We start from the raw sequence: 15,514 nt of genomic DNA on the forward strand, positions 1-15,514 counted from the left end.
AACACATTAATTAACTGAAAAATGTTGCATAGTATGCCTTTAATAATTTGATTGAAGATAGGCAGACGACTATCAATTTCTGAAAGCAATTGGATAGATTTGTTTTGGAATTTATTGACACATTCTGGGCGCATCCCATTATTTATCGCTCAGTTGATCACATAAAATAAATTTAAATTTATGGTTGCAAGTTCACAAATCAAAGGTCTATTGATATTGATATATATATATATATATATATATATGTAGGTGATAATTGGTATGTTTTTGCAGGAGTTCCAGTCTGTACGAGCAGGATGAGGTGAATGTGTTTGCAGAGCCCTCCATCATGTCTGCACACCTGCTGCCCTACCTGCTGCAGATGGCTGAGAAATCCTCTCAATCCTCTGCTTTGGCAGAGACACTAACTAATTGGGCAATGGAGAATGCAGCACAGCTAATGGATAACCTTAGCGCCTGTGAGCAGCTCCAGCCAGGTACACTGTCATACATGTCCTATGTTGTTAAATTATTAGAGCTGAACTCTAGAATATTTCCCGCTTTATGTGCTCAAATAAAACTTTTTTTCTTCTCTTTTAGCTAAAACATTGACTCCCTCTTGGCTGGCTCTCCTTGTGGATCCCTGTTTCCACAGTGCTCTTTGCGGCCTCTTAACCAGAGCTGCCCTTCTCCATCACCTGGTTAAAACCTTCGCTTGTATACGACATCTGTGGGATCCTTTAAACATGCAGATGCGTTTGCAGGATGTTTATTCTTTACTAAGTCAGAGTGGTGTTCACCTTCCCCCTGCTTTAACAGTTGTTGTGAATGCTGGAGCACTGCCACTGTACAAAGAGCAGAGGGGAGCTGACCAGTGTGACCTGGGATAAAATTAGTTTCTGATATTTTCAAAGTGGACATGACGCACTCGGTATTAAATGTAATGTTGATGCTGTCCGGCTGCAACCGTTCTTTAACTTATGCAAGAGCTAAGTGGGTAGGGTTAATGGTGTAACCCTGTTTGCTTTTGAGGGTCCTTGCCTGGATGAAGCTTTATGCCTGTTTTAGTGGCGTTAGGATCATAGGGAAATGCAATCAGAACAATAGCTCCAGGTCATCTAGGCAAATTTGTTCTTATGCTCCTCTTCTGCAGCAATCGTATCCAGGCTCAGACTGATGCAGTGATGTAATGCAACAGCATGTGGAAATATTGCCTGCTGAGCAGCCAGTGGGGGACGTGATCTGGGGTTTGATTTTTCCATTAGAGGCCTTCTTACTGGATAAGTGTCCATTTTCTCAGCCGCGAGAGAGCTGAGGGCAGACTCTGAGGGATCTAAATGAGATCTGGTGGTTTGTCTATAACAGCCCACACATTACAGCTGCCTTACATCATCAGATAGTCCACTGCTAGATTGATAACCACTAGAATTCAGGAAACTTTCAACATTCAATTCAATAGTTTCAGTATTAGGTGATTAGTAGAATTTTAGCAGAGAAAGTTAATTCCTTGATGTAGAAAATTAATCAGAATCTGTCTGTAAACCAGAAAATGAAGTTTCTCTTATTTTTTTTTTTTTTTTCTCTATGTATGAACAGTTTGTTGCACCAACAAGTGCATGGATTTTATAGCTATGACAGTTTTCCCTGTGACCTGCTCTAGGTTTACATGGTGCACAGTAAGTATCCCCATTTTAAGATTTCTTTTTTTTTTCTTTTAACCAAAACTAAATAGAATTTAAGCAACGGTTCCTTTTTTTTTTCCACTGAATTTACCTTAGAAACATACAGGGAGTTGATTTTTTTTTCTGAAGGTTCAGTGGCTGTTCTTGACAAAAAGGAAAGGAGACTTTGATTGCATAGATTTTAGTAACGGGAGAGCAATTCTCACAATCTCAAGCAGAGGTAAACAGAACTTAACAAATGTCACATGATTCATTCATATCATTTATCAGATATATTCCAATAAATAAATGCGATATAAAACATAAAATTTACTATATCTTATATGGATATTTTAAAACTATGTCTAATATAGGGAAATAATCAGAATATTTGTCAAATATAAAACAAATGTTATTTTTTCTTGCTGAAACCAGACTTCTCAGCCTGAAATATCTTGCATTCCCAGAAGGCGTAAAAAGTGGATAAGTGACCATACTGAGAGTATGTGGAGTAGTAGAAAGCTTGCATCCAAATTCTTTACTTATTAACTAAGGCAACGGGAGGAAAGGCAAGGATCAGAGGGTACAGCTTCTGTAATCAGGTGTGTATTTTTATATAAATACTGACTTGCGTGCCATTTGAGGCTTGCAGGTAGTATTTTTCCACTGCTAGTAAATAAAATGTTCCTGTTGATGCATTTATTCTAAAATCTATATGTCATTGTTTGAATGATTATCTTGGGCATGCTATTCAAGGAAAAATGTTATCATTGTTAGATTTTCTTTGATAACTTTGTATAACCAGACATTGAATGAGCACATATTTTAGTATAAAATGAAGAGCAGCATTTGATGTGAAATCAGATTTACTTGCTGGGTATTTGTGAGTTTCAGTATTTTGATCAATAAATAAATGACCATTTAAAGTGCTCAAACTTTTCTTGAATATTATTTTTTTTTACTTATTTGTACTTTCTTGTTAATGTTACTTATTGCCTAGTCCCAAAGCAAAGCTTTAACATGTCATGTTGGTGAAGATTTCTCTACTTTTTTAAGACATATTTGATTTGTAGCTAATCTGAAAACTGTGATGTAATTCATTTGAAATAAAAGTGATGCTTTATGATTTTAAACTGCTAATGTTCATTTTCTTTGCAGACAAAGAAATATGATAAAATAGTAGTGATTTGGTAGTTTTACATTCCTTTCTGTACAAGTTTATGCAAATAAGCTGTTTGATTTGGACAAAATTTGAACAATTTACCTTTATATCTTTTTTTTTTTTTTTTTTTTTTCGGAAATGACTTTATGTAAAAGACATTAAAGGGAAAAAAAAGGTAAGGGAAGGAATAAAGTGAAGGTTTAAAGCATGCACCTCTGACCTCAAAGCATAAAGAGGCTTGGAGCTTATCACCAAGATGAATCATCTAAACACCAGTGGAAACGTTCAGGAACCTGTTAGCAGTAATGAGGATTAGATTTCTGTGATGCAAAAGAGGGTAAACTAAAATCTATACATTGTTTTATCACTTTGAGAGACATCTTTCTATGGAGAACCAACTCTGCCATATCTAAAAATAAATACAGAAATAAATGCATGCTCAATGAATAAATAAGCATTCAATTTATTGCCCCCCAAAATACAATAAACAAATAAATGTAGGTAGAAATTAAATTATACAGTGACACATAAATGTATATATCTCTTTCAATTGGCTTCTTTATTTGTCTTTGTAATAATTACCTTATTAATTTATTATCCATCATAATCTTCAACTTTATTTATTTATTACTAATTTTTAAAGTATTTATGTGCATGATTTAAAATTTTTGTCTGTTTTATTCTTCTTTTGTAAATTTTTACCCTCTTTATTTCTTCAGCGCTATTTATTCCTGTTGTTTTTACATTTCTTTATGCATTTCTGCCTTATATGCAAACGAGGAAGGGGTTGTGTCTTACTCAATAAATAAATAAGCAATCAATTAATTGCATGCTTATTTATTTACTGAGCATTTATTTATTTATGTATTTATTTTATAAATATGGCAGAGTTGGTCCTCCATACATGTCTCACTTCCTATCAGAAGTAACTATCTGGCTTTAAGTGGAGTGATTTGAAAACCTATTCTGCTGAAAAAAAGTATAGTTATAGAACATGATAAAAAAATTCTAAAGTATGTATTTTAACCTAAAAAAAAAAAAAACTCAGTAAAAGAAAATGAATAAAGAAATTGTAGTCATTCTTGGGGTTGTTTTATAAGTTGTGCACAGATAAGGGTAAGGCAAACAGCCTAGAAAGGATTGAAATACATTTTGTATGAGGCTGAGTTCAGTTTGTTGCAGCATAAAGAACAGATGCTCTGTGTTTGCTCTGCAGATTGCCTGAAAACTGAGTGTCCTTTTGAAAAGTGGCTTGGTTCACACTGAGTGAGTCACATGTTGGCTGCCCTCATTGCCAATGGGCCAAACACACACACAGTCACACAAAGAAGGAAAAGGATCTAGGCTTTATTATCCTCTGCAGAGGGAGGCCAGCAGGAGCACAGGCCCCTGAGGCGGCCTGGGAAAGGGGAGCACTGCAGATGCACCAGATTAAACTCTATATGGTTGGATTAAACATGAAAAGTGGTGACTTGGGGTATTTCTAAAGAAAATATCAGTGGTCGGCACAGAAAGTATAAAAAAATATATTTATTTTTTTTCAGTAAAGCAGAAAATACTGAAACCTTGAATCTTCTGGATATGCTGACTTCTCCCAAGACTGAATATCAAGATTAGATAGACTGTTTGGAGCCGATGTTCTGTTTGTGTGCTGAACTGGGAGAGGTCCTTGAGATATGACGATGCTAAGGGCCCCTCCTCCTCCTCTATCTCCCCTCCTCCTCCTCTGAAGGCTGTTTACGAAGAAAGCTTCTGACAAAAACAAGGGCTGGGACTGAAGCGAGAGGAGCAGTGTGTGTTTGATGCACAGGCTCCTTACTCATTTGGATCAGCCGATATTTACAACCAGCGAGCTCAATAAAAGGAAGAATACCAGCATGTTGTCGGTGAATTCAGCCCGGCAGCTCTGCAGGATGTTTTTCTCTTTGCACATTGTTTTCCTGAGCGCAGCCATCGTGGAAAGCAGCGCACCAAGTGGGAAGCCAGGAGGTAAACATGTTTTCTACCCTTTTTGCAGAAAAAAGCAATAACTTAAGTTAAATATAAATGATGTATATCTAAGGGTAGCATTTTGATACAAAAATTTGTTTTGGTTGCACATGTTTTTTTTTTTCCCGTTTTAATGCAGGCGTGTTTTATTTTCAGATTGTGTGACATCCAGGGGTCTGGATTACAGAGGAGAGCAGCAGAGCTCCTCCACAGGTCTGACGTGTCTGAACTGGATCAGCACTGCAAGAGATTATGATGTTAAACTGCACCCAGACTCACAGACAGGTAAATGCACCATGTCTTTAATGTTACTAGGGCTGCAAACAACGATTATTTTGCAAATCGGTTATTGTATCGATAATTTTTATGATTAATCGATTAATAATAGTCAAAGTGTCCTTAAAGAAGATTTGTACTAAATAAAACCAAGTGAAACTAAAATGTTTCCACTTGAGGAGTTCTGAATAGAGCATATTGACAGAAAAAGGTATTTTTTAATCTAAAGGATAAATGTGTGTGTGTGTACACATTTTTTTTGTACAATTTGGATATAATTACTGCTCTAAGTGAGGTCCAGTTAACGATTAACCGATTGCTAAATCAGTCCTTAAAGGGGAACACCAGTTTTTTTTACATTGGGCCCTTGATTTTACATTATTACATCATGTTCTAGTCACCGAATGTCTGGGGGACAGTGATTCTCCTACATGTTATGAATGCTGGCGTACCATAAAGAATAAATTATGAACAGTTTAGTTTGTGCCTTCAACTCGTTGCCCATAGGAAGACATTACTTGGATATATCCTAACAGAGTATCTTCAGAACAGCTTCAAATGACACAAAACTCATATGGGTGAGTAGAACATGATGTAATAACGTAAAATCAAGGGCCCAATGTAAAAAAAAAAACGAAATTCCCCTTTAAAGTTACCTGAACACTAAACTTTGCTTCTTCTTTGAGCCTGGAGACTTTGAAATGTCACCTATGTTGATGGTTGCAACAACTTCACAGTATAACAAATAACTCCTAGCACATTCTGTTGATCCATCCTGATGAGATAATAAATAAAAGTCAATTAAAGTCAATTATCCGCTGACATACAGAGACAGCTGACACTGGAGATGAGTCTGTCTGTGTTAAATTGCCTCTGATGTACCAGATGTTGTTGCCATTGTGTGTGCTCAGGGCAGCCTGCTCACTCTGCTGTGATGAAGTGCTGTTAATAAGTCGTCAATCCAGCAACTTATCCACACAGCGGAACAAAGATGTGCTTGTTTTTCTACTGGGGAATCAGTAACAGAGCTTTGCTTCTTTTGCACCTCCTCTGTAGATGCTGGCGATCACAATTATTGCAGAAACCCAGATAACTCTGAGGGGCCTTGGTGCTACATTGCAGCCCCAGATGGAACAATTCAGAGGCAGTTCTGTGCAATTGAGATGTGCAAAGGTAAGCACAAACTATGGCCAGCTATGAGATATAATATGTTTGACGTTTGTGGGGAATGTCTAACAAAAACAGGATATAACCACTGGTGTATCTTACATTAAAAGGTGGGATTTGGCAAGCTCAATTTTGGGAATACAAAAATATCATTTGATTGGTTGGTTGATTGATTGATTTACTTAATTGATCTCACAGTGGAAAATTGTCCTCGTTACATCGGCTCAAATAGTCAAAAAGAAGAAGAAGGTGCCAAAAGGAGGAAAAAGTTATGTTGAAGTCTCATACTTAACAGGTTATTATACAGAGTTATTGCACAGGGTATTGTATGGGTATTTATATAGATGGTTTATTGCACTGGGTATTAAATATAAAACAGGTTATTGCACAGGGTATTAAATAGTAATTGCACATTTAATATTGCACAAGTTATTGCCCTAATAGTGTCGCTCTGAAGAGTCTGATGGCAGCAGGGATGAAGGACCTGTGGTAGCGCTCCTTTTTACAAACAGGATGTAAGTTTTTCACCAAAGGAGCTGCTCAGCTCCTCTATAGTCTGGTGCAGAGGGTGGAAGGTGTTGTTCATGATGGATGTAGACTTGGACAACACCCTCCTTTCAGCCACTTACTCCACTGAGTCCAGAGGACAGGGTTAGGACAGAAATTTAATTAATTTAATAAAACTTGAGATCCTCGTTTTTATCATTACATTGCTAAAATAAAACAATATCAGTGTAAAATGACTTTTCCCATGTGTGACCAGTTTATACTTTGTGTTTTTCATGCCAGTTGTGACCCCATTTTAAACGCAGAGACCTTGATCTGAAAAGCAGCTTCAGGGTCAATATCCAGCTGTGTCGTAGGAGTGATTTTCCTTCAGTTCCCCCCTTTTACTGCGTTGGCATCCAAACAAGCCTTACAAAACCCTTCAGGGCCTAGTTGAGACATATTCAAATCACCTATGTCATATTGCCACTTTGTAAAAACCTCTCATTCAGTCTAGGGTTTCTAAACGCTTTATACAAGCATGTCTGGTGTTTGTTGAATGGTGAGATCTTGATCAACACAGAAATATTTCCATTAAGTTGTGAACTTTTTAATATAAAACAATATAAACTTAATTGTTCAAAGTAAAAAAGCAAGCTCTCCTAGAGCTCTTATTTTTTCCAACTAAGAGCAGTAGTCTGCAGTAGGTCAGTTGGTCAGAGTTGTGAGAAATGCTGCATTCTCTCCTTTGTTTCCTGCTGCTGGCCTACACCAGCAGGAATCAAACCATAACAAAGCCGTGCACGTGGTGGAAAGTTCCTGCTTCTCAGCCAGTCCCCAATCACCTCTCATTGGCTGTCAGCAGCCATTTCCTCATGGAGACAGAAGCTCATTGGCTGCTCCAGTTCATGACTTGAGGCCTTAAACTTGGGTAGATTCATAAACAACCCTGTGGGAGGAAACTTCTTAACCGAACAGAGTCTTGAAGATAACAAATGCTGGTTTCCAGAACTCCATCCGACTTCTAGCTTGACAAGAACTAAAATAGTTTAATTCCAGTGCTTTTTTTCAAAAAGCTTTCTTTTTTTTTTTTAAGAAAGACTGCATCCAACACTCCTCCTGTGGTGTTTGTTCCAGCAATACAAGAGAAAGCTCGGTTCGGGAGGGGGGGTTTGCGTCAGCACTGATGCTTGTAGAGCATCAATAATTAGAAACCACACGGTATGGATGACGCACATCCGACGGAGTATGAAAAGAATCAAGCAGAAAGAGATAATTTAAGCAGAAGCAGTGTTGTGAATGTGAAAACATTTAGAACATTTTAGGAATATGTGATGATTCTCCAGTAATCTATAATTTGTTAAGACCATTTGTTTTACTGCAATAACTGGGAATTCATGTGGAATAGAAAAAATGGAAGAGAGGAATTGTTTCAGTCTATCTATCCATTAATTTATTTATATCCTAAAGAAGAAATATAGAAATTCCAATTTGAGAAAGACTTGAAAGAAAACTATGGAGCTCTAAATTCAAACATATTTTCTGCTTTTTTTTCTCTCTGGAATCTTTCACAACAATGTACTTTGCCTATTTTTTTTTTTTTTTTTCGATAAATCTCACTTGATGGTGGTAAAAAAAAAAATTGGCCAGATACTGCAAGAAGCAGCCTGCAAACAGCTTTGCCCCTGTAGTAAATATATTAATTTAAATATTTATAAAGGAAGGAGGAGGAGAATGCAAGGATTTCTCAAAATATCACCACAGCTCATACATTAAACTGTGGTAAAAATCTGCAATGAGAAAAACACAACTGAGCTCGCTTTTAAATGAAGGCATCTTACATTTGTTTCTTTTTTAAATTATTATGCATTATATTATTATTCACACCTAAATAAAATGTATTTTTTTAATGTTACAAGTTACAGACCATAACCTGTGCCATAAAAGGGTATGATGCAAAATCAGAATGTGAATGTAGTAAATAAATAAATGATCTAATAGAGAAACACTTTGCTATTTGAAAATGTTATTTTTGGTTAAAGATGCTTCCAATCATTATGTGTAAAATATAAATCAAGTGGCATTAGTGGTATATTTACTGTCTTGGCTGAGGGTGATTTAAATGAATCTGTGACAATAGACCAACAAGGTGTAAATATGCACTTATCTGTGCAAAAGGAGTCTTGAACAGTACAACACTGAGTTAGGAAAGCAGATCTTTCACATGAAGAGATGTCTCATTCTGCTCTGTGTTTTTAGAGCAAACATCAGCTCCGCCGACAGAGCCTGGATCCCTCCGACCTACAGAGATCATCCCCTCCACGCAGAGCTTCCAGTCAGCCACACTTGGAAAACAGAAAGAGGTTGCAGCTGTGCAGCCGGTGATGGGCATCAGCCAGCGAGTGAGAACAGGACCAAAAAAGAAGAAGGACTTGGGTACTACTGGTATGTCTTTCTCATTATGGGTCCATAATACATGTACTGTGTGTTTGCTGTAGACACAAACCTGCAGCTTGATGTGTTTTTTAAGACATGTAACATGAACTTGAGAGATTTCCTGTGCTTTCAGGCATGGTCCTGGGTATCCTTATGATGGCAATTATAATCCTCCTAGGAGTTGGCATCATGCTTGGCTACTTCTATAAAAGGTCAGTAATTAAACAAGGGCCTCTTCCTTTATTATTTAAGCTTCAATGTTTGAAGATAAAACATTAACACAAAAAAGGTTAAAAAAAAAAGCATTGTTATATTTGCTGCTTAGGCAAAGTCAATATTTTAAGCTACAAAGCCTATTTTGCACATGCACCTCTCTCCATTCCTTTGCCAAACCCAACCTGCGTCACAGTTGTTTATGTCACCAAATTGTACTTTTCCATAACAATGGATAACAGTAACACTCAGTGTTGAAAGATGCTCATTACGCACAAAAACAACATGTAGTGAGAAAGCTTGAACTCTAGGGGGGCTAATAAAGTATTATGCTTGGTCTAAGATGAAATAATAGCAAAAAGCTACATCACAGAGATTCATTCAGACCCCTTTTCCAGCTTTAAACTAATATCCTCTATCAGTACTGAACCAACAACTACTCATAGTGCTGCCGATCATTTTCTGATTTAGGAATGATTGTATATTTCAAACACTTAGTAGGAAGCTGACAGAGACGACTTGGTTGCAGGTGTGTCACCTGTTGCGTGCATTCCTCACTGATGTTCTCTCTTTTTACAATTAATCTTGAGGTGACCATTTTAATAGCTTTTTATCACAAGAGAAAGAAGTTGTCATGGAAGTAAAAGCCTGAGGCTTATTCTAATCTCTCTTATTTGATATTGTTAGAAAGGAAGAGTGCAGGGAGGAGGGTGTGAGCTGTGTTAAGAAGCCTGCTCATTCACTTCTGCTGTTATGTAACCGGAAATATGATGGCCTGGATAATGGAAAACGGGGGTACCGAGAGTCCTAGCAGAACGATCCAAAGTGCCCTCTCCGATCTGTGCTTGGCTGTCTTATCTTATTAGCAGAGCTTCCGTCATAGATGTCTATTTTCAGGAGGAGATTATTAATAAGGAGGAGACGCGTGTTATATCAGAGGGCTGACACATGTCCTCAGTGTACAGTGACACCTCTTCAGGAATGTGAAAATGAGCAGTGGTTATGGCTCCACTAATAACTAGATTTGCACTGGATAGAATTTGCTGGCTGCTTTCCAAAATTTGATATCTGCAAACAATAATGTAAGATGTCAGAACAGCATTCTAACCTGTTATTTTTTGAAGCCTCATTTATTGGCAGTATTTTTAATAAATAGTCATGCAGGGTGCAGAGAAGTAGCAATGTCACACCATGTTTATTAGATTGGTCACTAAAATATCTATAATTATATAATGCAAATCTTGGACAGCTATTTAAAGCAGCAAAAACATTGCTTCATTCTACTTAGCCTTACTGGTATGTGATGAAAATCCTGCTCTCCATTAAATTAAACCCTAATGGATACACATTATAGCAAATATACTACTGTTTCTTATAATTGGCTGCATTTTTGGACTGCCTCTGGCTCCCATTCAAACACTTCACTAAGGTTAGCTGCTTTTCAGGAACAGTCTGCATAGTGCAGAGTTTTTTTTGTTTGCTTTTTCATAGTTAGGAAGTGCTACTATATGGTGCTTTTACACATTTGAGGAAAAAATAGGATTGTGGGGTTTTCTCTTAGCTAAACACCAGTTCAGATCAGTTTATTTATATATCGGCAGTTCACAGCACATGTCATCTTAAAGCACTCTACAGAGACAATTCAACCTGATCAAACAGTCAGACTGATTCAAAATGTTCTATCTGAGGAAAAATGTGCTGATTGCATTGACTCATTGACTCCACAGCAATCCCTTGCATGCATGCAGTGACACCACTTACGGCCAACCAACTTAGGATCATTCATGCAATTTCTCAATGCGTTTAAATTATCTTGTCCAAATTTCTTCAACCAGACCTGGTTGTAAACATCTATTATTTTTAATGGATGGCTGCAATTGGTCAAGACACCGCTTTGCATAGCAAATCCGCCAGAGATGCCCAGAAAGAGCATCCATCTCAAGCTTATAATGCATTAAAATTTTGTTGCATTTAAGTTATTTTATTCATTTCTGAATTAGAGTAGCGGTTAATGATGAAATAAACTCAGATCTGTCTCAGGTCATATCTAATCTCTTTCTGTTGAGAAAACCAATTTAAAGGGGAAAACTCACCTCTCTCATCATTGCTTTAAAATCTTACACTTACTATTTGAAGTTGACATTTGAGCAAAGCAACTTGACCAATTTCCTTTTGCTCTCTTAATGGGGTCAGCTGCCCTTCCTTTTTAGAATAATAAAAGTTTGAATAAAATCCCCACCAATCTTTTCCCAATATGATTTGGACCATTAGCCAGGCAGCTCATTTTGCCAAGAAGTGTTACTAAAATTAGCAGGAACACAGCTTGTGTGGGCTATTTGATAAGCAGCAGGCTTCATAAAGTTCCTCGACAAATTCTGACTCAATGATGGAGCTGAAAGCCATGTAGGAGGAAGATTTGGAGCGGAGCAGAGTTGCATAGTAGGCTGTGTTAAGCAGGGCGGTAGGAGGTGTTTCCAATAAACATTTGCATGGAGCTTCCCACTGTTGCACTGCTTCCTATAGTCGGTGTTTCTATCAGCAGTTAGTCCTTGGTCTTTGCTTCCAGTTGGACGCTATCGGTTTCGATTCCAATAACACCAGCTTCAGGGCCACAGAGGCCATGACTATAGTAGATTATCTGATGTGTACCAGATTGGCTGCCAACGTCTGATTTCTGTTTTTTTAAAAGCTTTAATCTTTCAATTCAGGCTAATTCTATATTAATTGTTATGCAGATCAGCATTTAATGCATTTATTTTTAGTTTCTCTGTTAATTGATGATAATATGTTTGTATCAGGCAGTCATGATTCCAATGTGCGTTTATGCAGTTTACCACCTTGTATCAGCGATTAGAGTGGTCAGCTTGTCTAGCATTGCTAATATTAAAGTATTTGTGAATTTCCTAGAAAAATGTAGATTCTTACCCGTTCCGAGATTACCAAAGGTCTACTATTCTTTGATAATCAAAAAGATTAAACAGCAGAGTTTACTTCAACCTAAAAGTCATGGAGTGCCTTTCAACCTATTGGTCCCTGAAGGGGCTCTGTTAAAGACAAATGTGCACCATACTTAAAAATGTTGGTAGAAAAAGAAAAAAACAGAACAAACAGTTAATCTTTTTCCTTCCTTTCCTAGAATTATGCACTTCTTAGTGTTTGTTAGTCACATAAAGTCCCCCAAAAATGCATTGCGGTTTGTGGTTGTAAATTACAATTACAATTACATTAGTGTTTGTTAGTCACATAAAGTCCCCCAAAAATGCATTGCGGTTTGTGGTTGTAAATTACAATTACAATTACAATAGAATACAACAGAATTCACCTAGGGAAAAAAAAGAAAATGATCAGTTTTTCTGAATTAATGACATAATTAAACACAAATACATTCAGAATTAACGAGATCTTGCTGCTGTGATGTCATAGTGGATGTTCTGTTACTGTTGGCATTGCATATTTTTTAACCAGAGAAGCCTCAATATGTCCCATCTGTTGAGTTTAATTCAGTTTGACTTTCAGACACTGGGAAATTCTCTTATTTCTTAGTTATGTAAATTAAATTAGTATTAGTTGGTCGACCTTCCAAAGACACCTGCGCGCAACTCATGTCATGGTTGTTTTCCTCTCCCTCCTCTCTTTGCAGCTTATCTCATGAATTGAGAAAAATGCAACGTTTTATTTATTGTTATAAAAACTTATCTTGTTGATTCTATAAAAAAAAAAAAAAACATAATGTTTTTATTCATTTGTTTATTTAACATATTAACATATCTTGTTAATTCAGAAAAACCTAAGTTTTTTGTTGATTTTTACAGTATTAAAAATTGTGCCGTTAATTCAGAAAAAAACAAACTTTTTTTCCATACACTTCCATAGAATACAGCTCAATCTGAACGTGTCCTTTTTTTATAAGATAAACATTTTGGTTTTAGTCCCATAAAGCACCATAACTGTTTTCTGTTTTCTCTTCAGGGGACGGTCCTTAAAAAAGCAGCATGAGCAGCGAGCCTATGAGCGCGAGATGCAGAGGATCACCCTGCCCCTGTCGGCCTTCTCCAACCCCACCTGCGAGCTCATAGATGAGAACACCATCGTGATTACGGCCGAGCCAGAGATCACTCCCGTCCAGGAGGGCGAAGACGCTCTTATCGGTCAGCATGCCGGTACTCCTGGAGCATGAGGGCAGCATGGATTCCAAATAATGGACCAAATCACTCCCATGTCCCTGTTTCTCCTTCCCACCTCCCTGATGGAGCTCAGTTTTTGAAGGGTTGAAAAGCAGCATCAGCTCCAAAGACTTTTGCACTGTCTGCTGTGTCCTTTCTTCCCCATTTTTCCCCATTTTTCCCTAATCAGGGAGGTGCAGATGTTCTTACATAAAATGGACACAGTGGTAAAACCTTTTAAAACCACTAAGTAAAATCGATTGTTTTTGCGACATAGAACAATCTGCCTCCTTCAAAAAGAGTTTTAGTTTTTAGTCAAACGGAGTTTGTCGCTGTCTGACGGAAAGTGGGTGCTAGTAAGGAGACGATTATGGGACAGGGAGACAACTTCTATCGTCTGTTTTCTTAATGAGGCGAGTTGATTTTGTTAGGCTTTGATTTGTGTCTCACTGGCTGTGCCAAGGGAGACCAGAAACATGTTTGTACAAAGAGTGTTTTGTCTTGCCGACGCATGGCTGACACAGATCCGTGTCCATAAATAGTCATGCTCCTCGTTACAGGATGCACATAGTAAACGGCGGCCCATGAAAGACAAAGAGAGAGGCCTCCAGATCTAAATCTGCCTTAGCATGATACCTCTGAATGTATCCTGTTTGTTCTGGTAGCGCTCAATGGCAGAAGCCCCTTTCATCCACAGGTTAAGGAGTGACAGGAAAATAAACACACTACAGATAGTTAGTGCTCAGAAGAGGACGGCACTGCCTCAGCACAGAATATTATGACAGTCTTGATTGAGTCTCATGATGACAGTGTGCTGCCAATAGATTAGATCCCTATGTTTGAGTTTTGCACCTCAGAGTAGACATTGGGAATGGAGTAGAACAGGAACAGCTCACAGTTCTAGGCCTCTCCAAATAGAGAAAAACATAAACGCATGTGCATGTCTACCTAATGTATGTGTGCCATTCAGGGACCATAGTATTACATCCTAATAAATAGGCAGAGCTGCAGTTGGTGGGCGGGTAGATAAGCTCCAGACTTTCCCCCCCCGACTGCTGAACAGTGCTAATATACTGCTGTTTAAAGGGATGGGTTAAATGCAGATGGCATATTTGTTGTAATGTACAAAGTTACAAAGACAAAAAAATAAGTTTATTGTTTTGTTATTACTGTAGGGAAAGTTTTTACTTTAGTTTTTTTTTTATTATTATTTCTTTGCCATTTCTAACTGTGTTATTTGTTTTCATGTGATCACTCCAGATTATCTGGTGTTGCTGTTGAACTCACATCACCCGTTATCGATGATTGTTAATGTTTTATCTGCTGGCTGTGATAGTTTTCATCATAATGTACTATAAGTACCACTGAATTGAATTTTCTTTTTTAGCACTTGTGTGGCCTTTTCTGTTGTTGCTCAGACTGATATTAAAAAAAAGAAACAACACAGACACAATAGTTTTGATGTCTTTACTTAAAATAGAAAAGTAGTATGTATGCATAGATTTAGAATAATCTTTTAATGCAACCTTCCATTTTTTAAACACTTGCTCCCTCTGGTGGCAATATATTTAAAGTAAAAGTGTAAGATGGCTTGTATACCAAACCACCAACCACAACATGGTAAACGATTCTAAATTCATGTCTTCACATTAAATTTTTTTACATAAGATTCAGACATGGCGGTGGTGCAGTGGTTAAGCGAGCAGAGGCTTTTGTCCTTAATGTAGCCTTCACAGGTTTGAGCCCAATGTCTTCCTCCTCTCTCTAATCCCATATCCTGTCTACCTATGTTTGAAAAATGTCAAAAATAAAGGCCAGAAGAGCCTAAAACATAAGATTCATAAGCTAAAGATTACCCACCTCCTTTATGTCATATGCTTTGAAATGACTATCTTGGAAAAGTTTCAACTGTTGCACACGTTGAAATTTGAGAAGATCAGACTGGTCCCACATTAGGATTACGAATATGAGCAGATCTGAAA

At 37.4% G+C, this 15,514-nt stretch overlaps 2 protein-coding genes across 3 annotated transcripts in view; both read left to right on the plus strand.

Moving 5' to 3' along the window:
- The window catches only part of LOC107091253 (thyroid adenoma-associated protein homolog), a 19,494-nt gene extending 16,739 nt beyond the window's left edge, over nt 1–2,755 (plus strand). For both annotated transcript variants that reach the window (XM_015385071.1, XM_015385072.1), the window contains exons 30-31: nt 274–476; nt 580–2,755. In XM_015385071.1, coding sequence (XP_015240557.1) covers nt 274–476; nt 580–869 — 493 coding nt within the window. In that variant the 3' untranslated portion in view covers nt 870–2,755. The remainder of the gene's footprint in view (nt 1–273; nt 477–579) is intronic.
- A 1,783-nt stretch (nt 2,756–4,538) lies between these two features.
- pik3ip1 (phosphoinositide-3-kinase interacting protein 1) lies at nt 4,539–14,990 on the plus strand. Its single transcript, XM_015385064.1, has 6 exons — nt 4,539–4,791; nt 4,948–5,076; nt 6,124–6,240; nt 8,980–9,165; nt 9,290–9,368; nt 13,339–14,990. The coding sequence occupies exons 1-6, from the start codon at nt 4,605–4,607 to the stop codon at nt 13,544–13,546; spliced, it is 906 nt and encodes a 301-aa protein (XP_015240550.1). The 5' UTR covers nt 4,539–4,604; the 3' UTR covers nt 13,547–14,990.
- The last annotated feature ends 524 nt before the right edge of the window (nt 14,991–15,514 follow it).

This window comes from Cyprinodon variegatus, unplaced genomic scaffold, assembly GCF_000732505.1.
Source record: "Cyprinodon variegatus isolate N-32 unplaced genomic scaffold, C_variegatus-1.0 Scaffold330, whole genome shotgun sequence".
Classification (NCBI taxonomy): Eukaryota; Metazoa; Chordata; class Actinopteri; order Cyprinodontiformes; family Cyprinodontidae; genus Cyprinodon; species Cyprinodon variegatus.

Excerpts from the sequence above, each read along its gene's own strand:
- pik3ip1 (XM_015385064.1), top strand. The coding sequence starts at position 4,605 with ATGCACAGGCTCCTTACTCATTTGGATCAGCCGATATTTACAACCAGC. Across the intron at positions 6,241-8,979 it reads TGCAATTGAGATGTGCAAAG|AGCAAACATCAGCTCCGCCG; the intron begins GTAAGCACAAAC and ends CTGTGTTTTTAG. Across the intron at positions 9,369-13,338 it reads CTTGGCTACTTCTATAAAAG|GGGACGGTCCTTAAAAAAGC; the intron begins GTCAGTAATTAA and ends TTTTCTCTTCAG.